This window comes from Sabethes cyaneus, chromosome 1 (assembly GCF_943734655.1).
Source record: "Sabethes cyaneus chromosome 1, idSabCyanKW18_F2, whole genome shotgun sequence".
NCBI classification, from domain to species: Eukaryota; Metazoa; Arthropoda; class Insecta; order Diptera; family Culicidae; genus Sabethes; species Sabethes cyaneus.
In genome coordinates, this window is record NC_071353.1 from 107,866,941 (window position 1) to 107,892,872 (window position 25,932).

General features: G+C 40.0%; 7 protein-coding genes across 9 annotated transcripts; 3 read left to right on the forward strand and 4 right to left on the reverse strand.

Moving 5' to 3' along the window:
• Nucleotides 1-1,918: 1,918 nt before the first annotated feature.
• LOC128746073 (uncharacterized) lies at nt 1,919-2,781 on the reverse strand. Its single transcript, XM_053843123.1, has 2 exons — nt 2,666-2,781; nt 1,919-2,456 (listed from the first exon to the last, which is right to left on the reverse strand). The coding sequence occupies exons 1-2, from the start codon at nt 2,779-2,781 to the stop codon at nt 1,919-1,921; spliced, it is 654 nt and encodes a 217-aa protein (XP_053699098.1).
• Nucleotides 2,782-4,768: 1,987 nt separating this feature from the next.
• LOC128738958 (cell cycle control protein 50A) lies at nt 4,769-11,370 on the reverse strand. The gene is made up of 6 exons (XM_053834465.1): nt 11,179-11,370; nt 10,819-10,952; nt 10,216-10,755; nt 10,016-10,151; nt 9,782-9,947; nt 4,769-9,718 (listed from the first exon to the last, which is right to left on the reverse strand). Exons 1-6 carry the CDS (start codon nt 11,228-11,230, stop codon nt 9,673-9,675), a joined length of 1,074 nt encoding a protein of 357 aa, XP_053690440.1. The 5' UTR covers nt 11,231-11,370; the 3' UTR covers nt 4,769-9,672.
• A 2,034-nt stretch (nt 11,371-13,404) lies between these two features.
• On the forward strand, nt 13,405-14,412 carry LOC128737124 (tubulin-folding cofactor B). The gene is made up of 2 exons (XM_053831692.1): nt 13,405-13,637; nt 13,696-14,412. Exons 1-2 carry the CDS (start codon nt 13,512-13,514, stop codon nt 14,296-14,298), a joined length of 729 nt encoding a protein of 242 aa, XP_053687667.1. The 5' UTR covers nt 13,405-13,511; the 3' UTR covers nt 14,299-14,412.
• Nucleotides 14,391-15,421, reverse strand: LOC128737113 (NFU1 iron-sulfur cluster scaffold homolog, mitochondrial-like). Its single transcript, XM_053831681.1, has 2 exons — nt 15,308-15,421; nt 14,391-15,246 (listed from the first exon to the last, which is right to left on the reverse strand). Exons 1-2 carry the CDS (start codon nt 15,373-15,375, stop codon nt 14,511-14,513), a joined length of 804 nt encoding a protein of 267 aa, XP_053687656.1. The 5' UTR covers nt 15,376-15,421; the 3' UTR covers nt 14,391-14,510.
• Nucleotides 15,422-15,518: 97 nt separating this feature from the next.
• Nucleotides 15,519-20,328, forward strand: LOC128742245 (ribonuclease P protein subunit p40-like). 3 transcript variants are annotated; one of them, XM_053838552.1, is made up of 5 exons: nt 15,519-15,649; nt 15,957-16,305; nt 16,870-17,011; nt 17,078-17,242; nt 19,415-20,328. In XM_053838552.1, the coding sequence occupies exons 2-5, from the start codon at nt 16,171-16,173 to the stop codon at nt 20,086-20,088; spliced, it is 1,116 nt and encodes a 371-aa protein (XP_053694527.1). In that variant the 5' UTR covers nt 15,519-15,649; nt 15,957-16,170; the 3' UTR covers nt 20,089-20,328. The 3 variants fall into 3 exon arrangements, 2 of the variants coding, with proteins under 2 accessions (XP_053694527.1, XP_053694519.1); XR_008412253.1 differs by lacking the exons at nt 15,957-16,305; nt 17,078-17,242; nt 19,415-20,328 and having other exon boundaries at nt 16,870-16,977; XM_053838544.1 differs by lacking the exons at nt 15,519-15,649; nt 15,957-16,305; nt 16,870-17,011; nt 19,415-20,328 and adding an exon at nt 17,536-19,205 and having other exon boundaries at nt 17,170-17,242.
• A 3,798-nt stretch (nt 20,329-24,126) lies between these two features.
• Nucleotides 24,127-24,771, forward strand: LOC128745045 (UPF0184 protein AAEL002161). Its single transcript, XM_053842040.1, has 2 exons — nt 24,127-24,325; nt 24,391-24,771. Exons 1-2 carry the CDS (start codon nt 24,193-24,195, stop codon nt 24,600-24,602), a joined length of 345 nt encoding a protein of 114 aa, XP_053698015.1. The 5' UTR covers nt 24,127-24,192; the 3' UTR covers nt 24,603-24,771.
• A 67-nt stretch (nt 24,772-24,838) lies between these two features.
• LOC128745029 (pyrimidine-specific ribonucleoside hydrolase RihA-like) lies at nt 24,839-25,903 on the reverse strand. Its single transcript, XM_053842038.1, has one exon. It carries the CDS (start codon nt 25,896-25,898, stop codon nt 24,945-24,947), a length of 954 nt encoding a protein of 317 aa, XP_053698013.1. The 5' UTR covers nt 25,899-25,903; the 3' UTR covers nt 24,839-24,944.
• Nucleotides 25,904-25,932: the final 29 nt, after the last annotated feature.

Here is a 25,932-nt window from a genome sequence, read left to right on the forward strand (position 1 = left end):
AGCTTTCCGTCCTGCGAGTAGGTCGACTAGACGCCACGTTTTGTTATCCATCAGCGCATGGAATTCATTCTCCATTGCTTCGATTCACTCACTGCGATCGGGTCGCTCTAGCACTTCTTAAACGGTTGCTGGTACAGTCTGATTCTCTGAAAAATATGACTGCGACAGATTGTTATCGCTTAGGTGTGCTGATTCAAACTTGCCTCTGACTGAGCGCCCCCAGTCACTGTGCCCAGAAATTTGTTGCAGTTCAACATCTTCTTCTTTGAAGTGTGACGAATCGCAGCGCTCGTAGTAACCTGATGACATCGCCGCACTGGACTGCAACTATCCTGTGAAGAGACAAGATTCTGAAGGAGGACACTGTATGTGACCTTAAAATCAGAATACTTGCCTTTGAAACGGCGCTCCCTCTCGCTGCGCCTCGTTGTAGGTTGCAAACTTTCTCGAGTTAGATGCGAAGGGAGCGCAGACGGTTGAAATGAACACGGATTCTCTTGAGTAACACATTCTTCCGGTTGAATCTCATCGTTGACCTCTACACTTTCATTGTTTCTAGGTTTATCTTCTATAGTACTGTTTGAACACATACCACCATCCACGATGTATGGTACATTTTCGGTTTCCGAACATTGATTTAAATCCTCTTCACTTAGCACTATGACATCTCGGCTGACGAAGACTTCTCCTTTTGACGAATTGAACACTCTGTAGCCTTTGGAGTTTTCCGCATATCCAACCAGAATGCACGGAATTGACTTCACATCCCACTTCTTCCTCTTTGCCTTGGGTACATAAGTCATTACCTTAGACTCAAACACTCGAAGATGAGATAAATTTGGTTTTTGCCATAAAATAATTCCAAAGGTGTAGTAGAACGTCCCTTGCTCGGAATCCGGTTAATCAAATAAACTGCTGTAGATGCCGCCTCTGCCCAAAAACGCTTATCGAGTCCCGCATCGTACAGTAAACATCGTGCCTTCTCCTCAATTGTACGGTTCATCCTTTCCGATGTCCCGTTCTGCTCTGGGTTATACGGTACTGTCCTCTCGTGTCGTATTCCGCTTTTTTTCAGAAAATCCTGGAATTGTTTCGAGTCGTATTCCGTCCCATTGTCTGTCCTTAGATATTTTATCCTTCTTCCCGTTTGGTTTTCAACATAAGCCTTAAACTCTTGAAAAACACTGAACGCAGCCGCCTTGGATTTGAGGAAATATGCAAACGTCATATTTGTTGCATCATCGATGAAGGTGATCCAATATCTGCTGCCACCCAATGATGACTTTTCCATAGGCCCACACAGGTCCAAATGGATTAATTCCAACGCATCCTTTGCTCGAAATCCGCTTGACCTGAATGGAAGTTTTCGATGTTTGCCTGCTGCACAAGACTCACAGCTAGGCATAGAAAATTTATCAATTTTGACACCAGTTACCATCGTAGTCAACCGTTTGATGCTATCAATGTTGAGGTGCCCTAATCGCCGATGCCATAGCTGAATATCACTGCTTGATTTGGTAGCACACACGTTTCGTGAACTGAGGTCCAATTTGTACAGTCCATCCTCTACTTGTCCAACGGCGATTATATCTCCTGTGGGTTCATTCACCACCTCACACGATTTGTCAGTAAACGTAATCCGGTAACCTTTCCTGCATATTTCACTGACAGACAGAAGATTGATAGCAAGCTCAGGAACACATAAAACATTGGAAATGTTTAAATCGGTAAACGCTCCTTCAACGTTGGCGACCAGTTTCACGTTTCCAACTGCTTCCACCGGGATTTCCACTGCATTGGCCACGTATATCGATTCGGATGTTGACTCTGCTTCTTCTAATACTCCTCTAGATCGACACATGTGACGTCCAGCTCCTGGGTCTAGAATCCAGTCTTCCATTCGATGAGCTACATCATGTCATGCCAGCAAAGCCGCCTGCTTATGCCGACCAGAATTTCCGTTCACCTTAGATTTCTGTCGACACTCCGATGCATAATGACCAAGTTTGTCGCACTTGAAGCATTTTACGTTCGATTTGTCCTTCTTCTTCGATTGGCTCTTGTTATTGCCTGTTAGTAACGCCCCAGATGAATTTCCGGAAGCACCACCACTGCGTTCTAGCGTCACGTCCTGCAATATTTTTGACTTGACTATATCTGCCGTCAAATTAACTCCTGATGCGTCCATGCTCATGATCATGGGTTCATATCGTTCTGGTAGACCCATTAACAAAATCAATGAGAGCCATTCGTCATCTAACTTGAATCCGATTTCGTCGAGTTTATGACTAGTAGACATTATTTCATTCACGTACTCCTCCACTGACGAGCAATCTTCGAGTTCCAAACGAGTCAGCTTCCGTAGCAAATTGATCTTGCGATACCTGCCGCACTCCTGGAATGCCATCTTCAAGCTGTTCCATGCTTCCGTAGCCATTTTCGCCTTCTGTACCAAACTGTAATTGTATGATTCGATACTTAGGCAAATCGTTGCTAGTGCTCGTTCTGAAAGGTCCTCGCTTATCTGGCTGTTTTCTGGAGGATCCACGTACCCTCACGAATCATGACCATTCGCATAGCAAATGCCCACGATACATAATTTTCACGGCCTTTCAATTTATCCATCTGTAGCAGGGACGAACCTGGAACCTGGAAGTCGCGTTACGCCATCCGCATGCCCGCTTCCGGATCGATTGCCGCTACTGGATTCGGATTGAATACTGCCATTAAATGTTCTTCCGCCACCATTTCCGCCGGTCCTAGCTGAATTTCCGTCTTCATTGCCGCCGGTAGAATGCCTGGTTCGATTTCTTACTTCCCGGAACATTTCTTTTCTTGAAGTGAAAAAATTTTCTTCGACTTGAAAAATTTTCTTCGACTTGTTGATCAGCCGTTACTATAGATATTTACTTATGCTGGGCCGATAACCTGACAGCAAAGTAAAAGTGCGACTGATCAGGTTGAACGACAATTATATTGTGAACTAACTATAACATAGTAGAAGTCAACGCTTAAGGCCCAGACACAATGCATACGGATTTTACTACGTTGCGGAAATTTGACAGAAAACCCATGGAAAAACTGTCAATTTGCCGCAACGTAGTGAAATCCGTATGCATTGTGTTTGGGGCTTTACTATTCTATCACATGTTGAAAACACCGGTTCTCGTCCGATGATAATATAATTGTTGAGCTAGTTAAAAAGTGCATCACTCGTACAAAGACGCCGACCAAAGTTCCACTACAACCATGCCCATGACCACTTGCATACTTTTCATGGGTTACACTTTTTAGTGATTGTGGACGCTTTTTCAAAATGGCCAGCAATACGCATCGTACGGTCCCCAACAATAGACCGTATGAATAAAATGACCGTATGAATAAAGTTTGCTTTGCTTTTCTCGTGTAAATCTTATGGGACAGTTTGCTCTAACTCTTTTATCCATACGGCCTAATGGCTGTTTTTAGTGAATTATTTGCGCTTCTCCAAACATTAGCGTTTCCGACAACGGTACACAGTTCACATCGGAACAGTCTGCGGTACCATGCAAGAAGAATGGTAGGTATGCAGTCAAACGGACAGGCCAAAAAATTTGTAGACAACTTGAAAAAGTTATTGTGTATATTTAACGAGGGAGAAGCTATCTGTGAAACCTATCAAACATTCCTTCAAGTATACAGAACTACACCGAGTCGTGTTCTCAATGAGGACAATCCTTAATCTTCTCCATCACGTTCAATCGAAGCCGGCAGTTTTCGATAACTTCCGGTATTTTGTATTTACTCAAATTCGCGACAATGTGAAATGGAATGATCGCAATCAGTTGTGATTTTTTTTGAAGAAGAAGATAGCAAGATATCGAATATTGAAAAGTTCAAATGGTTAAATGGTTGCTTTTAGTAATAAAACTATAAAATATTGATCTTTCTTTGATAAGAAAAAAATGATAGCACTTGTAATGTGATAGAGACTGATTTCTAAATTTTAGCAAATAGTTTCTAGATTAGTTGGTCAATTCTGGCTTTAGTTTTCAAAAGGACGCATAATCAACCCTTTTGCATGCATTATGCGACCTTCTGAAAACTAAAGCCAGAATTAAGTCTAATAGTTTTTTCGATGTAAATGTAAATTTATCATAAATTTACAAATTGTTCAAATGCTGATGCTGAGATTAAATGTACAATTTGGTAACGGTTCGCGAATACCTATCAACAGCACTCGAACGATGCAGAAAGACACTACCAAAGCTTCCACGCGATGCCGGAACCGAAAAAGTGACATTCCATTGTCCATACTTTTAGACACAAAAATAGCAACCTGTTATGCTGGAAAGAAACAGGCAAAGAACTGATCTGCGTGACGCGAGAAGATCATCCGCATACTCCTATAGTAAATAAAGTTCTCAAATTTCGCTAACCTGATCAGCCAAACTGGCGACCTGTTTCCAAGTGAGACGCATTTCTCTGTAGGTAGGTAGGAACGATGAAAACCTGAGCGATAAGCTAGCGGCTAAGTCACTTTTCGTCTTCCCCACACCGCACGCGCAATCGGTGCGATATTAGATGCGACTTTGTCAAATTTACATACATAATGACATTCACCTTCGCCTGGCGTTGCCATCCTTACGTCTGTCCATCACCGTCCAGTAGTGTCATCGCGCGCATCGAAGATCACAAGAAAGAATCAGTCCTATAATATGCGAAATTTTGTCTCTTCTTTGGTGGTCATCATACCATAGGCGGAAGTCAAATATCAGTTATTATACGGCAAAATTTTCACGGTTTTTTTCTTTCTTTCTTAGTTTTGTGAATGTGAATGTGGTTCTTCTTTTCGAAAATAACCGTTAACGGGTTCGAACACTACCAAAGGCCTCGTTCTGCAAAATGTGATTGGTTAGATATAGTTTTCTAGAATTTTACGGTTATAGCACAACGTTTTTGAAGAAGGCTTTCTAGTCTAGTCTTTATTGATGTGATTCCGATTTGAATATTTAATTAGCTCGGTAGTGCTGCGATGTTTATAGCTCTCTGTCCTAGGCTATGCTAAAATGATGCTCAACAGTGATAAATTTTCTCTTTTGTAATTACTATTAATACTTCACACTGACTGGGACACTAATCCTACAATGATGTGCTATCGATGTGACTTATCGAAGATAGTTTTTGCATAAATTTACAAATTACCATTAACTTTTAATTTTTTTTTCATAGTTTTCCTACTCTATAAATACGGTCGACGTGTGAACAGCTAACGACGAACGCAGCATAAAATCATAAACGTAAAGAATACCGCTATGTACTGTGATGGTCGTTAACTTTCCTCGAAAAACTTGTTTTGATCTTACCCATCCAGCAACGAAAAGTTGAATTCCACTTGGAATAGAATGACGCAAAGTCTGTTGCGTTTTTTTAATTATAGTTCAAGTCAAAATGTACTTTAAAACAACATTACTAAATTTTAGTAAGCTCGGGAACCTTCGAAATCTGTTCTGTGTCAATCTTCAGCGAGGATATAACTAACCAAGAAAAGAGCGAGTAAGAAGGGGGCGGAAGAACTTGATATCGTATGTTGTTAACCGAGAACGCTTGTTAGTCTGTTCTCTATGTTAACAGTAGCTCAAAATGTCGTTTTAACTCTGTGTTAGTTAAGTCTCAGTGCAGGATTTTAAATAAAGCTGTATACGATGGCCCCCCGTTTGATACTAAACGCCCTGTAAGTCACCAGCATTCAACAACGAAAAATAAAGAAAATGACCAACGCTATGAATTGCCGATTTCTCAACTGACAATGACAATGACAAGGAGGAATTCTACGCACAGTAGAAGCATCGACCCAAAACATGACAGCAGGATAGTCATCAGGGATTTCAATGACTAGAGGCAGGAATACAAACCGGTGATTGGAAAGTTTAGTGCAAACCAGTTTATGCCCGTACGTAATACCTTCTTCCAATCAAAACACCAACTAAAATACACCGGAGATCACAACATCAGATTGAAAAATGGATCGACCTCGCTTTGATTAACTGCCGGCACTTTTCATTTTAGACATCATGGACGTCAGATCCTATCGATGCGTTAACGCTGACTCCAACCTTTATTTGGTAATGGTTAAGATCTGAGAGAGATTCGCGAAGAGGAAAAATTCTAACGTCAAATGCAGCCAGTACGATCTGTCAAATGCAGCCAGTCGTTATCGTTGTCCCAAAATGGAAAAGTATTGTTAATTCTCATAAGTTTTCTGCCGGTGTTTTTGTGAAAAACACATTCGGAATTGAATTAGTCTTGTTTGTCTCAATTGTAAATTAACATTTTTGCAAAAACTGAAATGCCCGTGTAACAATTAACACCAAAATATGTTATTATAAAATGCACACTTCACACGCCCAATGAGATGTTCACGCACAAGTTTCATTTATTTGCCCGAAAATGAAAGCAAACGTAATAGGAAGAAGAAGAACAGCCAAAGCATAAGAAAAAGAAGACCGTCTCCGCGACTCTCTCTCAGGTTAAGATGAGTTCAAAATTCTCCGTTATAAGCGGCATTAGGTATCGATAACAGCGTCGGTTAAATCTTGCGCAACAGAAACAGCCTGACGTCACCGAGAATTACGCGCATTCGCGCGAAGCCGTGATATCACAAGAAAGCGTACTGTACGAAGCCTTTCTCAAGAAATGTTGGGACACCATCGAAACAGTCATAGACAGCGTAGCAGCGAACATCCTTGGTCACTTGAACAGAATCTGCGGAACGACTGGTATGACGAAAAATATAGAAGGCTAATGAATGAGAAGAACGCTACGCAGACGTCAAAGTTGCGCAGTACCACCCGTTAGAACGTGAAAAGACACAGACAGAAGAATATGGAGGCAACTGAAACGAGAGCAAAAGGCAAAAGCGTCAGCTGGAAGAGCAGTGTGCGAAGTTAGAACAACAAACAACTGAAACGTTCTTAGGAAACGCGATAGTTGTACCAAAAATTTATTGCATTCTGCAAAGGCTTTGTACCGCGAGTCGGAAAGTATCGAGATAAGAATGATACTATCTTGACGGATGATCGTGAGGGGTGAGCAGAGGTAGCACCCTCCATCGAACATCTGAAAAGCGCCTAGATAGAACAAAAACATGGCGGTAGAGAAAACAATTTCTTTGATGCTACGAATCGTGGCAGCCAGTCGCAAAGACAGGCGAAGTTAAGGATGCCATCGATCAGCTCAAGAACAATAAATCGCCTGGGAACGAAGGCATCGGAACGGGGTTTATTAGAGGATCCTATTCTCAGTCACCTCACTCACCCTCACCTCTCCTTACAGTTTCGATTTGATTTGTACAGTCATCTATTTGATTTGTACCGAATCGCAAATTGAGTTCTCACTTCAGATGCAGGGATGGTTCGATCACTTTGACTCAATTTTGATTCATTTGACAGTACCGTCTCAGCAGAGCCAGATATGACAATGTTATGTATGGGACATTTGTAGAACTAGTTCTAATCTACAAGTTTTCTGAACGAAGTTTTGCTGTATCATTTGTAATTACGGTGCTACTCATCAGTGACTAAATGAACGTTCATTTAGTCACTAATAAGATACTAGCATTGTAGCGCCGTAACTACAAAAGATACAGCAAAACTTTATTCAGCCAAATTATAGATAATAACCTGTTCTACAAATGTCTCATACATAACTTTGTCATATTTGACCCCATTTAGACGGTACTGTCAAATGAATCAAAATTGAGTCAAAGTGATCGAACCATCCCTGTTCAGATGAGATGACAGTGAGAACAGGGTCCAGAGTGTCGTAAGAATTTGGGATGCAGAATAACTTCCGAACAAGTGGAAGGGTAGAGCTATTTGCCAGATCTACAAGAAGGCGAAAAGTTAGACTTCCAGAATCGTTCTAAATGTCGCCTACAACGTGCATTTTCAAATCATCTTCCGGCGATTTACACCAATTAACAGTCGGGTCGGAAAGTCAACGACTGAATAAATCGTTATGCTCCGATTATGCACAGATACTCCATGCACCATCTGGTCATCGATTTTAAAGCTGCTTATAATGCTATCGACCGCATAGAGCTATAAAAAAATCATGGACGTCTTCCCCGGGATCGGACTGATTAAGACTACGATGGATGCAACGCAGTGCTAAGTGCTATGCGCCGATTTCGGACGGATTGTCGAGTTCATTCGAACTCCTACTTTTTTACTTTTACTTCACTTTTTCGGTAACAATTCGCTTATCGAATCTGGGCGGAATTTAGAAGTCGGCTTCACGCTTGTCGGGCTTGGGCTGCAACTTTCCAATCGCCCCTAATATCCTATCCTCGTCATCCAAGGGTCTGCCCGTATCCAGGGTCTGCTACGGAGTCGGCGACCTCTGTCGGGTTCAGGCTTGTTTTTGCTCATCTTAACCGTAAAGAGACAGATACATATGTTTCTCACAACGACCAAGTGCTTTTGTTTTCTCTTCAAGCGTTAGCTCTCCTTCCGAATGATTCAAAAATACTGTTTTCTCTTAAAACCACTCATCTTGCGCAGAAAGAGCACAAATAAAAGCAAAGCTAATCTGCTCGTCACACACAAAGTATATTCTGTACAAGACCCTTATTAGAGCGACTTTTTTCTCCGGACACGAAATGTAGACATTGCTCGAGGAGAACCTGCATTACTCGGAGTTTTTTTCGAAAGACGAGTGCTAAGAAAAGTCCTCTGTGGCGTATAGGAGAATAGAGTATGGAGGCGGAGAAAAAACCATGAACAAGTGCAGCTCTGCGGTGAACCCAGTATTCAAAAGGTGACTTAAATGGGACGTACAGTGAGCAGGATAATCTTTGCTTAAAAACCGGTAAAAACAAGACAACTAGGAGCATAACCAGATGAAGCCGTAGCCAACGACCGAGAGAATTGTGGAAAGTCATAAGATGCAAAACCAAATAAGTAAATAAATAATCGTATCTTTCAGGTGTGTTACTGTATTCCGCACTTTGTTTTTTCAGTATTGCTGTTGAGTAGCTTATCATCTGTACTTTTGAGCATTGGGGCATTTTCTTTCATGCTTTTGCTACTGTTCGATATCAATCTCGCTTCTAGAGCCAGGGGACTACGAAAACCAGTTTATAATTTGCTTTTGGACAAGATGCTTCAATCTGAGAATAAGCTCGTGTTCAAATCTCTTGACAACGTATGATCAGACTCTCCAGTAAGATGCGAACTCACGCCCACTCGCTTGTCAAAACTACAGAGCCCCTTAGGCTTCTAATTCAATAAAAGAGCTCTGTTAGGTGTCATATAAAATTTGTCATATTCCACACAAATTGCATGGCGACTACGGTTTTGGCAAATCTTCATTGTTAACAACAGTTGTTCGCTGAATAGGAAATAATTTTCGAGGAAAGTAACAATACTTCTAGTACAGCTGCCATTCACATTAAAAATAATTTTCACTGTCACGCATGAATGAATGAAACAACAGTTTAACACTATAGAGTAAAGAAATTTCAAACTTAACTGAATAAGATTAAAACATCTGTTTGCGGTTCAAAAGTTTAGGCTCCTGTTCGTTAGTCCTCTCACAGCATTGGTTTTACTTACCAATAGAAAACAAAATCTTAAACTATCAACCAAAGGGTGGAAATCGGATGATTTAGCTGTTCAACGATAGTAACTCCTATGTATACGGCGTGCGCTGACTTACGCTATTGATTCCGGATGTGCTGCAAGTTAGAACAACCAATATTTAGCAATTATTCAACCAAACTAATCAACATTATACATACTTTTTACTGCATTTGATGTGAATGACCAGCAGTACAATTCCTAGTAACAAACAGACACTTCCCACAATGATATAGGCAAATCCCAGGAAGGGATTTTTGCCCCCTAGCAAGGAGGTTGTAGACAGAATTATCTTTTTGGTGCCATCGAATTCGCTAACGGAATAAGCTGAAACAAAAGAAGAATAACTCGAATCAATTTGCTACAAATGACGCAACTATTCAGCAATTATTTACAATAATTGATTTTAAGCGTATAATTGCCTTTTCCCAGACCATCCTCGAAGAATTTTCTGGTATGATCGATACGCCTGTGCAGCTTGCGGAAGCTGGGCAGAGCTGCCGTTCGCATCCAAACGATTAAATCTTCATTCTGCAGAAAAACACAATAGCTAAATCATCTCGAAACACGAAAAGCCAAGCGTTTTACCGCATACCTGAAAGCCATTATTGTCCACATCAACCACATCCAATTCCCAGAGGTCTTTTCGCCAATCCCTAGGGCGAGCGAATCCCTGCAGAGCTTCTCTGAGATCACCTTCTGGATTGCGAAATTTTATTTTCTTATCCGATGGCCAAGCGATTCCGGTGCGTAACAGTGGAACCTGCCCATACTTTTCCGATGAAAGTTCGAAAGTGTCGCTGAAGAGAGAGTTGGCAATGGCACCACATGGTGCGATCGGTTGAGTGTTGGCATCGTCGCTGTAAGCAAACGGAGCGCAATCGCTCGAAGGAGTTGTCGACAACCGGCCGAGAAGCTGATCGTCATCCCGCGACTTCACATAACGCCGGTGATTTTGATAATAGTTAGTCAATCCGTAGTACATGTAGACTTTGCCAAGGAAATCCTTCTCCAAGGTAAAATTTACCGAACACAGGCAATCGTCGGCTTCCTTAGAGCTTAGCACCTCGGCGCAGGTTCGATTCAGGCTGCCTACCTGAACGCAATTGGTATAATCGTACACAAACTCGGTAATCTAAAAAACAAATGCGTTATAAAAATCTTCATCTTGGTCTACTATTTTAAAACGACTACTTACTGCGTTTGAAAAATACAGCAATGCAACACCTACGGGAATGAAAGCGATTCCAATCACGAAGAAAGCCGGAAGAACTGTACCGGCCGTCAGCACAGGTTGCCAAGCGGGCAGCCGCTGCTGCTTGAATGCCGAATCTACAATCAAAACATTTTCAACTCTTATGTCAATCGATTGATTAACCAAGTATGAGTCACACTTTTGTAAGTGCCAAAGACTACACAAAACTTTTTTTAATGTCCTAGTGTTAAACTCAGAAAGTTATTTTTGTATAATTTGACACATCATCCAATAAAATCGATTTTTCTATTAAATTTGACGTTGTTGTACATGTACACAAAATGAAATAATAAATCAACTCACCCGAAGGCCGTTTTGATTTGGGAATGTCCCCAATATCCACAGTGTCTGCCATCGCAGGAACCCTACGCTCTCCACTGAAATCACGAATAAACCTTAATCTGCGGCCTTCAATTTATTCAAAATAAGGCTCAAAAGTCCAGATCCAAACTTTTTCAAAATTTCCGCAAAGTACGACACTGCGGACACTCGCCTCTTTTGTTCGATTTTGATGAAAAAATTCAATGACAAATAAGTGCAAACACAGTGCAAACCAATGATGCCAGAAATTTTTTGTAAATTAAAAATTTCAACTGCTCGAAAATTTAAACTGTCAAAATCAGGGAACTGCTAACCCAAGGGGTTTCCAGTAAGGCGTATAAGTGCGTAATAATCAGAGATTACTTTTGTAATCATTTACGAATTAATTAGGTAATCAATGGTAATCTGTAGAGTAATCAATAATAATCTTAAGTAATCATTGGTAATCATGATTAATTTATAGTAATCACAAGAGATTGATTACTGGTAATCAGAGGTAATCAGTAAAGTAATCAAAAGTAACTTTTTTCGGCAGTGCGTAGTAATCATTGCTGTTGGAAACCCCTTGTGCTAACCCTATCCTTTTCTACCGCAACTCTCAGATAAAAATGATATTGTGCTTTGCAGCTGTACCTGGATTAATCCAGATTATTTTCTCTAATGCCAACACGGTAAAAAAATATCACGCTGATGTAATGTGATTTGCTATTGAATTCGCACTGCTTGCCAAAGAGTTCAATGTGAAATGCAAATTTTTTGAAAAGAATCAAAATACAAAGCATGATGAAATCAATGGAGAATCACTTCAATGGTGATTGTTGTGTGTATCGTTGTTAATGCGTTATGTTTTAATATTAGAATGTCATTCATATCAACTAAAATTATGCGATTTATTATATATTTTTCTAAATGTATATTTAATGTAATAAACATTACAATGCAAATACGTTTAATTTAAAAACACCGTAGCTCTGTCCGTTCCGCAAAATATCCAAAATATGCTTCCGGGTGGTAAATAATACTGATCTACGGCTATCATCATACATGTTGGCAGATTGACCGCTGCTGGAACCAGCTTCGCGACCTGAAAACCAACATTAATTTATTAATTTTGATAACACCATTGGCGGAACTAGCGCTCATTTCTAGGGGGGGCTATAGCCCCGGAATTTTTTTCGACCGTTATATTGGTCGTCCAAGTCAATTTTTCTAGTGGGGGCTAAGTCTCCCCTAGGGGGGGCTTGGCCCCCCCCCCTAGTTCCGCCAATGGTCTTCACCATGCAATTTAAATGGGTGGAAAGCCGAAGGAAGACAAATGAAGATAGAATTAACAAAAGGGCGAATGTCGCAAGCGTAAACAAACCGAGTGAGGGTTGTCTTCCCTATGCTGGTCCAGCAAAAAATAACTCTCACTCGTTTTGTTTACATTTGCGACATTCGCCCTTTTGTTAATTCTATCTAGAAATGAAGACATTTTTTCTTGATTCGTGAAGTCTTTTCAAAAAATCACCTGGCATCCCTGGTCAGCGCTACCTTTAGGAGCCGTTAAAATATTACGTAACGTCAAAAACGCCATTTTTACGAGCTCCCCACCATCCTGTAACAATTTGTAACAATTCGCTATGTGCGCGAAACGGTGCTGCCACCTTCCCAAGTTTGATCTATTTGTGAAGTCTGTGCACAGGTTTGTTAAAGAGTGAAAAGGATAGACAAAACTTTGCACCAAATCTTCACAAACTTTCCATATGGCAGTTCCATGAGAGTACAAGAGATCGATTTGTGCTTACATAGCGAATTGTTTCTTACACCTCCACCCATACCCGCAACGCGTAGCTTTCACAGCTCTACGTATACTCGATCACTCTGCCGATGATTGCGACACAGTAGCTTATTGCAATTTAGCTCACAAATGTCGGGTAATTAGTTTTTAGGTATTTTTATTTATTTTTTCTAAATTTTTTTTTATGAAATTACGCGTAACATTATCGCTCCAAGCCCCCTCCCCCAAAAAAATGCGTAACATTTTGTAACAGAAACTCAACATACCCCCACCAACTGCTGCGTTATGTAATATTTGAACGGCACCTTACTCACTGACTCATTTTTTAGTAGTTTACTTATACGTTTTACGTAGTTTACTGAGTTTAGTAACTAAACTGTACTTTACTGTACTAGTGGTGTTTTACTCGGTTTACTAGAATTGGATGCTTTTTCCTTTTTCTCAATTATTTCTCATTCAATTTGTCCCAAAAGTAACTAGTTTTTTGCTGGTCTTAAAACAAAAATAAAGTTATTTCTAAAAGTACTCAATCGAAATGAGTGAAGCGACCGTTCTTAGTGGCTCTTCCGATATTGTGAAGATTAACATTTCCAATTCACAGACCGATGCAATTTCATTTGAGCGGAAGTATAGTAAATCGCTTAAAATATGCGAATTTAAGGTACAGAGTGTGATTTAGGTTAATTTTTCTTGAATTTATTAACATTTTTGCTTTCTAGGCCAAATTGGAGCCAATTACAGGTGGATCAGCAGCCACAATGAAGCTGGAACTTTATCGAGGCGAACGGCTGGTCTGTCGACTGGATGATGATGACCGACCGTTGGGATATTATTCGATTGAAGACGGCATGCGGGTGCATGTGATAGACAATTTCGCCTTTGTTCAAGAAAACGTACAAAAGTTTGAACTAAGTCAGGAAGAATACGACCGGAAACAAGAGAGTGTTAGGAACTACCTTCGGCAAAACAAACTGGGTAAGTATAACGAGGAGGAAATGCGTAAATTAGAGGAAGAACGCAAAAAACAGCAAGAAGAGGACAATAAGAAGTTGGAGCAAACGAGTGTTGGCGCTCGATGCAAAGTTACGACCAAAGGAAATCCGACTCGTTTGGGAACAGTCATGTTCAAAGGTGAGCTTGACGGCAAGCCTGGTCAGTTTTTCGGCATTAAGTTCGACGAACCATTAGGAGTGAATGATGGAACTTGTAACGGAAAACGATACTTTGATTGTCCACCCAAATATGGCAGTTTTGTTGCGGTTAAATCAGTCGAGATAGGAGATTTTCCACCGGAAAACTATGATTTGGATGATGAATTGTAGGAGTAATACACCTCGTCATTCCAACCATCTGCGTTAAAATTAATCTCGAACGAACTTTAATCCTATAAGTATTTATCACTTAATTGCTGACACAATATATGTATCGCTTATGCTTCTGATAAGCTAGTCTATATTTTCATAAATTTTCAAAAGGCCCTGTAGCTGTTACAAAGCATCAATCCAACTATTTTACTATCACTTTAATAATATTTTTATTCGATTTTATCTTTCTTTTGCTGAATTTTACTCTCCAGCTTCTCGAACTCTTTTTCCGTAACCTCGTCTACTTGGTCTGTAACCTGTTCAACCGCAACGACTTCCGGAATGTAGAACTGCAGCATGTTCTGAACACCATTCTTGAGTGTTACGATGGAGCTTGGACAAGATGAACAGGAACCTTGCATTTTTAGTTTCACAACTCCTTCTTCAAAACCCATAAATATAATGTCTCCGCCATCCTCTTGCACAGTTGGTCTGATTCGGGTATCCAACAATTCTTTAATCATTTGCACCGTTTCGTCGTCATCTTCATTGATTTGAGTATCGCCTGTGGGTTTTACATCCGTTACCACAGGCAGCCCAGAAGCAAAGAAATCCATTATTACGGCAAACACCTCTGGCTTGATGAGGCGCCATTCGGCATCCTCCTGCTTCGAAATAGTTACGAAATCGGGACCAAAGAAAACAGCTCGGACGCCCTCGATCCGAAACAGCAATTTAGCCAATGGACTACAGAGTGCCGAAGTATGTGTAGGGAAATCCATGGTTTGTCCTTTTTCAAGTACTGAAACTCCTGGGAGAAATTTCAAACTGTCCGGATTTGGGGTGTCCTGTGTTTGGATAAACATCGATCGAAACGTTTGGGTTGAAGAGCATAATGGAACTAGTATTGATTGGCTTATTGATTGTTTGCCGAGAGATTTAAAGTTTCTTTGCGCCGTGAAGTTACTATATAGGTATTAAGCTTTAACTCTTTTATTAATAAAAAAAAATGGTTTTTGAAACTTACATTATCTTGGGAGAGCCAAGCACAAGAAACCTCAGCGAGGTTGTGCTTCTGAGAGCGGTTTTAAACATTTTAGATTTTGCTAAAATGAATCGCAAAAAGCAATACCTCACTATCCGACTTTAAAAAATAATGTTTACGTCTTGTCTTGTGCTTGTCAGAGATGCCAGATTTGTGTAAAGAACTGTCAGGAAACTCCTCGAAACCACCCCGCTGTCACAAATGTCATTCCCATACATTTTTCGTGTAGCCAACATCTCATCTAGCCCACAACAAACTTTGCCTCGGACAAAATGTATTTGTGAGTAGCCCGCTCTAACTTCAGCCTCGGATGAATCAGTATTGGTAAGCTCCCGAACAAAATTACTTTTTTGCTTTTTTTCTTTTTGTGTCGGACGTGTAGGAAGCGTAAAAAGATGTTAGCTACTTCTTTACCCTTCAGTTTCATACGCCTGCTCGAAACCAACAGAAAAACTACTCGAAATTGTTCATTAAAAAAAATCTGCGCACAGTTTCAGGAAAGTTGTGAAAATCTGAAAATCTAAAGAAAATAAATAAAAACTGCAATGCATAAAATCTATAAAAACTGCAAATTTACTATTTTATACTCTAAAAATCTCAGCTAACTTGCACAAAAATCTGCACTTTGCAGACAAATCTGTACATCCTGGAATCCCTGCCTGGCTGGTACAAGCAGAACGACGGTTTCGTTTTCCTCCCGTTGTTTATGATTTCACTGTTGAGTGTTGATAAAACGCACGTGCAATTGCAATAAATAGGCGGTGTAGTTTACGATAGTAAAGTGAAGTTAGTGTCCATGCACTTGGAGTCTCGAAACTATTCATTTTTGATTTCCATTTTAAATAATGTTGTGCCCTGAAGTGTGGAGATTCCCGGCACCTTCTCATGAAATCACGAAAAGGACCGGGCAAATTGATCTTAGCAAAGAACGGTGCGATGCACTGGAAAAAGGAATAGAATCACACTATTTCAATCAACTGGTAAGTTGCTTTCTAGTTAATGGTAGATTTACATACGGCATTAAGTTACTTTTCTTCATGTCTGGCAGAGCATCCAAATTACTAGGTATTTAGTAGCTTTTCGACAATTAGTTTTAACATTATCAAGTTTATTATTTAATTATTTCGAAAGCTTTGATAAGATACATTTTATTTTAACATTTTGTACCATTTGATCCGTTTGATCCGCACGTATATTGCAACAAAGTATTCAATACTTTATCGTAGTTTATTCCTAGACTTGTTTCAACGAATTATTGGAACTATCATTATCTTGGAGCAAGTCGTCATATTCCAGACCGTTCATCGACGAATTGTATTTAATCAAAATATATCTAAATATAGATTAGCTTTTTAGCCGTACGCTATTAGCCACTCGTACGAAAATAAACTTCGCTCTCTAGCGAGCACCAAACCTCAACCTACCGTCGTCATTGCGCAACGCCGGCTTGTGCTTGGCTAGAGCTACTCTCATCGTCTGCAAACTGCATTTCGTTCGCCGCGAGATACTGCTCACAACACAATACTGATTTTGATACTTCTCAGGTAACAATTATCCTTCCAGACATCAGCAGTATACCAAACTCCCTAGAGACCGCCCTTTCCGATAGCGATCACTATTTGGTGCGAAATCTGCCGCTGCAGACGTTGGTAACGCAATCCTTTATAGAAGCTTTCGTGAAGAGAGGTAAAATTTTGATATGGTAAAAGTATGGTACTGACTCGAGCAAACACTTCTTACATTTCATTTCAGGAAGCTTCTACGCAGTTTCTTTTCAAACGCAACTAGACACGGATGATTGCGTGGCTGTCTTGCCCACTGGAATCGTGATATTGCACTTGAACAAGGAAACCTATCAATCGCTAGGGCTCGAGGGAAAAATATCACAGTTCGCTCGAAAACGGAATAGCAAATACGGTAAGTGGCGTAACGTAACAAAGTTGATATTGTGGCAAGGAAGTGATTCGTAGGAGGTTTTGGGAAAAACTTGGGGAGATAAACTTGCAAGATTTAGATTACTGCATTATACAGTAACATGTGTAAAGAAACCATTTGAACATTCCATGAGTCTACCATTAGAGTTGTTTTGTTTCTTCAGACAATTTGTTTGGTCGAAATGTGCATGAAGGTGCTCAAAACCCCCTCAAGAAGTTAACTTCCTTGAAAAGCAGACACTCCAGTTGTGAGTAACCGAAGGTTGTTTTATACAGCTTAACAATATGCCTAAGCTTGGCCAGCCCGTTCGTTTGGAGTTGCTAGCCTTAAAACAGAGCGCCACATGGCTGTGTCAAATTGCTGAAATGCTGATGCCGATGATGCTCGTCACCAAGCAGGACAACAATGAATCTCAGAAGTTTCTTAAATCAATCATATTTGAGTTGCGCGATCAGTTCGATCACTGTATCCCTAGCCACCTGTTCGACGAAATGGGAACAGAACTGGTTCGCCAGATCATGGATCTGATCGAACGCGTCAAACAGGCGCTGGATATTCGCGCATCGATGGCGAAGTTCCTGTGTCAGGTGAATGTGGCTATTGCCATGTCGGAAGTTTTATTATCGCGAAAGCTTCGTGTACTTCAAATAGAACTAATGCCGAAGATGATGCGCCATGTATTCTATTCGAGGATGAGCGATCTGAAGGGTTTACAGTATCTAAGCTTGGGATCGATGAGCGGGGGATGGAAAACAACTGATATGGAAAGCACCATTATCAAGGGGATGGCCACAATGAAGAATCTTAAGGCGCTGACATTAAACTACGACTGTACGGATGGCGTTTTGCGAGCCTTGACTAAAAGTTGCCCTAATTTGGAATACGCCGACTTTTCAAATTCTAAATGTGTGACAAATGAGAGCATAGATATTATCGCTAAACTGAAAAATCTGAAAGTAGTCATATTGTTAAGAACACAAGTTACGATTTCTGGAATGATAGAACTGCTTATAAAAGCTAAAAATCTTACGGACATCGGTCGATATGACGATCTTGGTCGCTGTCTTGAGTTTATTGACCAAAATCATCCACAAATAAGCTGGCTGAAGCTACGAAAGTTTGAAACTCGCTTTGCAACTACGCGTCATATTCAGCTATTGGCAGAACTTTGTCCAGATGTTCATTACGTCTCGATTTTCCACAATGCCCTATTGATAGACCTGATGGCGTTGATAGCTCTCAATAACCTTTCCGAGCTGTACTTATTGTCTTGTGATTTCTTCGCTGATCAAGTTCGTGACGTCCTTCAGGTAAAGGGCTGCAATCTAACACACTTACACCTTGAACACGTAGAGCAAATCGACATGAATGCTCTCATATACATAAGTCAATATTGTCCAGATTTAAAGACCTTATCACTGTACAACTGCGTGTTAATCTCGTCCACTTCTCTGTACACAAGACGATACGCCATACCTCCGTTCATGAATCTGGAGCGTCTGTCGTTCGTTAGCCAATGTCCTCCTAAACATTTGGAATTTATCTTGGCTACAGCTCTGAAGATTAAATTCATACAATTGGGAACTCAAGTTCACACCAGTGACGAAATGTTCGAAAAGATTTTTCTCCGTAATCCGTTACAATATCTCGAAGACATTCGGATTATTAATTCGGAAGAATTGACGATCGAAACGGCATACCGACTAGTCGAAAGTTGTCCCAACCTGGTGCTGCTAAACGAAATTGAATGTTGGAAAAAGGTCAAAGAATATGAGATTCTGCAGCTGCGACAAATGATCCGCGAGAAGAATTTTGCTGTCCGTACCGAACCGCTTAGAAGGTATGCACAAGAGTAAATGGAGCAGGATTAAGGACATATACTTATATCTGTTTTTATATTTAACTCCGGTCATGAGACCACGATTTAATTTATATTAGCGGCCACTTAGAGTAATTTTGTAATGAAAATAAACTAATGCTGGATCAGAAAAATTCGATGGTTATGCTTGCTGTTAAACTTACCCGGTTTTGAAATTGATTGAGAAACATTAGTGCTAGCCTGGATGTATGTTCTCTGTGCCAAAGGGATCCTTTATAACATGTTTTTCAACAACTACTACATCTTAATCCCTATTTACCTATGTTTTTTTACAGTGGTCCAGTTAAACTTAAAAACGCTTCGTACAGACACAAAACATTACACCCGCATTCGCGAATGCTTGAGCCGTGACACGCTTGGGCGTTTCAATCTACAAATAACATGGACGCCGCCGGATAGCAGTGATATTTGCCCTTCGTCAGTAGCAAAATACTTTACAGATCTTGCCACACAGGAGGATTATTCGGAGCTGACAGTAGAGCTAATGCCTACGTTAGTCAAATCTCAAACCGAGTATGGTTTAAAAGTTCCCGTGTTTGACCTGAGTGATCAATCAAATCAGGAATTGTGCAGTATAGGTGAACTGATTGAGTACATGGGTATGATAGTGCTTTCCTGTAGTACCGAAGAGGAAGAATATCTCAATTCGTACGATTTTTGCGGACAGCGCGTGGAAGTTGGAAATGCAAAGATTGTACATTGGAAGGGTTTCTTTACGGCAGCACATGTGAGAACTGTTTTCAAAAAGATAATATCAGCTTTGTCAAGTGAAAGTCACGTGCCTTGGATGGGAATATATGTCCACGGATTTTCACACAATCCAGTCAGCTTTGGAATGCGTGAGAATTATTTTCACACTATTGGGGACAATTCCTACTCTATAGTTGTAAATCCCAAAGGGGAATATCTGTGGTATCAGTTGATTAGCAATAACAAACTGCCGAAATAAAATTAAAAGCCAACCCAATTCGTTTTCGTTTAAAGTTAGAATAGTCTGCATTGACTTTTTAAATTTTAAAAGCCGTTTTTAATCTTAAAACAGAACACAATAACAAAGACATTCTCGTGCACGTTAGACAAGAATGCCACAACAGTGGTAAAATGTCCTAAGGGGGCATAGTACTTTTTACACCATATTTTTTGCCTTATTTCAAATATTTTTTTCTCGATAACGCCAAAAGCGTATCGATTCGGGTTTTTTGCATTTCAAACATTGCACTTTATACTAATATTTACAATTTTGCTTGCATATGTGAACCTCTTCCCCTCTCCCCTACGGCTCCTTGAACATGATCATTCGAAAAAAACATGATTTGCGGTACCATGGATTGGCGCTGGGGGGGCTTACCCAAATTGAAAAATTGCAAAACGACATGAAAGTATATCAAATTATCTCGTGTTTGACCCATCCTTATTTTTAAATTCGAACGCATAACAAAGTGGCGGACATTCAAACATAAAAGTAAGGTTTTTAGTCGAAAAAATTGACTTTAAACATCTCTAAAAAATACAAAAATTGTAATATCGAAAAAAGGATGGGTCAAACACTAGATAATTTTGTTGGCTTTGAAACAAAAAAAGAATCATGAGAATTGAGCCGTTCTTGAGATATTAATGGTACCGACTTTGAAAACCTGGTTTCAAGAAAAACGCCGTTGAAGTTTTTATTCGCTGTGTAATCGCCCCAGACTTTGTCATGTTTTGGAATTCATCGAAATGGCTTGAAACACATATGGTCAAAATGTTAATCTTTCGAAATAATCAATAAAAAAATTTCAATTTTTTAAGTTGAAAAAGTAGTATGCCCTCTTAAATAAAATATAATAATAATAATTTACGTGGACAAAATTATTATGTAGATTATAATTTTGGAAAACGAAAAGGCAACGACGATTAACGACTATTTCATTTTTATTGATGACAGGTCTACAGATAGGTCTACCGTTAAGAAGATGCATAATGCATTTGGGAGAGGAGAATACCGAGTGTCTCGTTAGATTCTACCATAAACCAACCATCATTTTATCCTACCATAAAGACTTGCATTAGGTAAGGGGCGGGGATAAACCGTTAATTAGACTGCCGATTGTCATCTACGGGCATGAAACGCAGACACTGCTAGAAGAGGACCTGCGAACACTCAGAGTTTTCGAACGGGGGGGGGGTGCCTAAGAATCATCTTGGGCGGCATGCAAGAGGACTGTGTATGGAAGCGAAGAATGAACCACGAACTCGCGCGTCTCTGCGGCGAACATAATATGTATTCAGAAAGTGGTTAAAGCTGGAAAAATACGCTGTGCAGGATATGTTGTTATTAAAGAAATTAAGGACATGTTGCGATTACAGATCACAGATAAAGTAAGTACCTAAATAGTGTTTGAACAAGTGATGTAAGCTAATTTAAGTTCTTCAAAACAGCTCTGTCCAGCAATAAGTGCGCCAAAGATACTGAAACGATTTAATGCAAAATAGCACTTTTATGAGCGATATCGCACTTTGGATGGTACAATTTTCCTTGCAATTGACAATAATTCTATTCACGCTAACGCACTTTTAAGTTTCTGCTACCAATTTTTTGGTTGAAAAATTACTCAAAATCTGAGTTTATACACTTTAAGGGCATTTTGAGTAGTTTTACCCAAGTTTTAGCTAAATCCAACCAAATTACGGGTAAATTCATTTAAGAGTGTAGCTTGGATGTCAGTTCGTCAGTGCTTCTTACATCTTACAGTTTGGTTCCATTTGTTTGATTAGTTGTAGTTCTCGAGTTAGACAGAAATTTGTGTTTCATTCGTATAGTCCCCCCCCCTCTTTCAGAGGAGAAAGAGGTATCAAACGATCAAACCACCATAGAAAAAATCCTGCCTCAAAAAACCGTCATATGCCAAATTGACCGAAGATTGCGGCGACGGATAATAATATCCATTTAAATATTTACGTTTATGAATATTTCTTGTATTTGGCTCAGTTTTTTGCTAAACACTTATAGCGAATTCATAAATTAGCCTGGGTTCGTGCTAACTCGAACCCGAAATTTATGAACGATACGGGCAGTTTGACAGATCGACCCGTAAATGCTAGTGTAATGCTAGACAGTTTTAAACTGCGCTTCAAACTGAATGCTGTCAGTTTAACCGAGATGCAATCTCGGTTAATTTGTGATCGCTTTGACAGCACTTCGATTAAAGCTGAGTGATAATCGACCTGAGCCAGGTTAATTTATGAATTCGCTATTGGATTTTTACATACAGTGGACCCCCGTTCGTTTGAACGATTCCTCATGCAAACTAACGGGGTTAGTTTTTAATTTGAACAACTGGTAACCCTAAATATGCTGGAACTTGTGTGAACTGGCTGCCCTGCTCTTTGTTATTGTTTTGGTGGTTTGATTCAGTTGGCAGTTTCAAGCAGCGAATATTCATTCTCCGATCAGATTTCTACCTTAATCGTTGGGAAAACGCAATGTGAAACAGATTAAACACGCTAGATCAGCACAAATAAATCATGTTTATGTGCATTGTCTGCATAAGCAAATGATGTCATATTGAGTATGACGTTTGAACCATTTTTAATTTGCACGTCGTGCAAACCAACGGGGTTCAAATTAAAAAGTGTTCAGATTAAAAACGGTCAAACGAACGGGGGTCCACGGTATTACTAAAAACTAGAGTGACTATATAGTATCCAGCTTTTTACGAGCCATAATGGCGGATGTGTTCGTAATATTTTAACAGCATTTTTGACATTTCTCTAATACATCGTACGTTTTCTTTCCGCGCGTTCACGGTAAAACTAAAGGAATGTACGGAAAGAAAACGTGCGATGTATTAGAGAAATGTCAAAAATGCTGTTAAAATATTACGAACACGTCCGCCATTATGGCTCGTAAAAAGCTGGATATAAAGAGGCAAACCAGCCGCAGGCTGAAAACCTCTAATATATACCTATAAAAACGGATTTCTGTCTGTCTGTCTGTCTATCTGTCTGTCTGTCCGTATGTTCCTTATAGAATCGAAAACTACTGAACCGATCGGCGTGAAAATTTGCATGTAGGGGTTTTTGGTGCCAGGGAAGGTTCTTATGATGGTTAGAGACCCTCCTCTCCACTAAGACGGGGGCTCCCATACAAATAAAACACAAATTTCTGCATAACTCCAGAACTAATCAAGCAAATGGAACAGAATTTGACATGTGGATGCGTTTGGAGACAAGAATTTTTTCTATGGTGAATTGAGACCCTCCCCTTTTTACAAGGGGAATTATGACCCCTCTCCCTTTTTAGGAGGGGGGCTTCCACACAAATGAAATATAAATTTCCTCATATCTCGAGAACTAATCAAGCAAATGGAACCAAATTTGGCATGTGAATGTTTTTGGAGGCAAGAATTTTTTCTATGATGAATTAAGACCCCTTATCTTTTTAGGACGGGGGGCTCCCATACTGTTTCTATAGGCAATTTTTTTTATAGTGAATTGAGACCCCTCCCCTCTTTAGGAGGGGAATTATAGCCCCTCCCCCTTCAATAGTGGGGGGGGGGCTCCTATAAAAATGAAATAAAAATGAAATTAAATGCTATCCGCTTTATTCTATCAGACTAAGCAAGGGGGGAGTTGTTTTCTACTTTACTGTGAGGAAAATTTGTATATTAAAACACCCATGAACTCCCCAAAAACTTGCAAAACTCGAGATTGTGACAAAGGTCATCCGAGATTCACGATTTATGTACAACACAGTTTAATTTGTGGCAATACGAAGTTTGTCGAGTCAGCTAGTTTAGAAGAAAAAAAAAATTAAAAAAAAGTATGAGTCACTCTATACTAAAAACGTTTACTTAGATTTTCCCAGAAACTTTTATTAAATCAGCCGGATCTCGAGCAGTTTATTTCCGGTGTTTGAGTGCTTGCTGACATTTTTTAAAATCTGGCATCTCTGCTACGCTATAAGGCTATAAGCCTATAAACATAATAAAAAATAACTAAGGCTAACAAAATAAAAACAACCGAACAAGTCAGGTGACGCGAGAAGAAAATATTTCATAAAACCATAACGATAATGACGCCGGATCCGAAGGAAAATAAGCCAAAACCCGAACCTCCGTCGGAAGATATCTCGGCTGGGAACAGCCAGGATGAGCAGACATCCGGCGAAGAAAGTGAGGAGGTGGACATTGAGGTTTCATTAGATGGTACAGTATATCACCATGACTTGGAAAAATTGGCATAGGAAAAATCGTATCCTTGTCCATTATAGAGTATGATTCAATAAACAGTTATTTGGACTCCTTAAACTCAGCGTTGGATACGATCGAACAGCGAAATGATGATTTGAAGACACAATTGTTAAATCTGCTTCAGTCGAATCGGGAAATTCGTCAATCAATGCAGGAGGAGCACGCCAAACGGACCGGATCTAGCGAAAGCTCGGAAAGGCAAGAAGACAATGGAGATGCGATGGAGCATTGAGGGGGTTTGGGTGTTGTAATGTAAGTTAGACGGCTAGTGTATTTTTGAAGGGTGTTGCTTCATTCCCATGCATTAAATTATGTTGATGTTGAAATAGACTATACATGTTGAATATATTTACATTGTATTATGCAGTAACCAAACATGGTAAGAAATTACTATTCATGATAGAATATGATTTATACCTTGCGCAATCAGTTAAAAAGCCTTGATTTCCTCTACAAGAATCAGGTCGAATCCCATTCAAGAATAACGATTTGTAATTTTTTACATCTAAGTAACGCCCACGTTACTTTTAACGTTACAAGAATTTATTGGTCTGAATAACTAATTTTTTAAACGCTAAAGTTGATGCTCTACGTCGTGATCTGCTGCATACAGCATCAGTAATTTGAACTGCTCATTTTTTATTTTATCCACCAGCTTTACATTCTCCACCTTAGATTTTAAATGATCTAATACCATTTGGCCTCTCGTCAAACTGCCGGTCAGTTCTATATCGACATGAAAATTTTCCGCTTTTACTACTATATCTGGATCAATAAAGACGGCCGCTAGAAATGCATCACACGGTCTCCAGAAGGGTCGCCCCGCAAAGATCTTACCCTCTGCCTGATTTAGTAACTGTACTGCTCGGTTACTTGTATCACCAACGATTTTCATTCTCCACTCCATCGGAATAGTCTTCTGCTCTGACAAACATGTCTCCCAAGGAAGTAACGTTATAGGACATGGGAGATTGTTGAACACAATGTGAGCCGCTTCAGGATCTGCCCAAAAGTTGAATTCGGCCGACTTGGTTACATTGCCCATCCCGTAGCGGTTGCCACCCATAACGTACAAATCGCGTATTTGACCTCGCGTCTCGGGATATAGTTTTACACAAAGAGCCAAATTTGTTAGTGGTCCTATAAAAATCAACGACATTCCACCCGGGTTTTCCAGGATTCTACGACGCAATTCATTTACAGCGTGGTCTCGTTGAATCAAACTTTTATCAATTTCATCTTTCAAAACTAAATCTGCAAACCCGTCGACTCCGTGGAAAGGTTTCTCTCGAACCGGTGTTGGTGTAACGATTGGTTCCGTAGCCCCTTTGTATACAGGGATATCTAAACGATTGATCGCTGTTAGTACTCGAAGAACATTTCGCGCTCCATGCTCGACATCCGTATTGCCATGGGTACAAGTTATAGCCTCTACTTTGTAGTTATATCTCTTCTCACATTTTAATAAAAGCAATATCGCCCAAGCGTCATCCGTACCAACATCAACGTCGACAATTACTCGTCTCATTTTACAAATAGCCTTGGTGTCCTAATAGTGACTG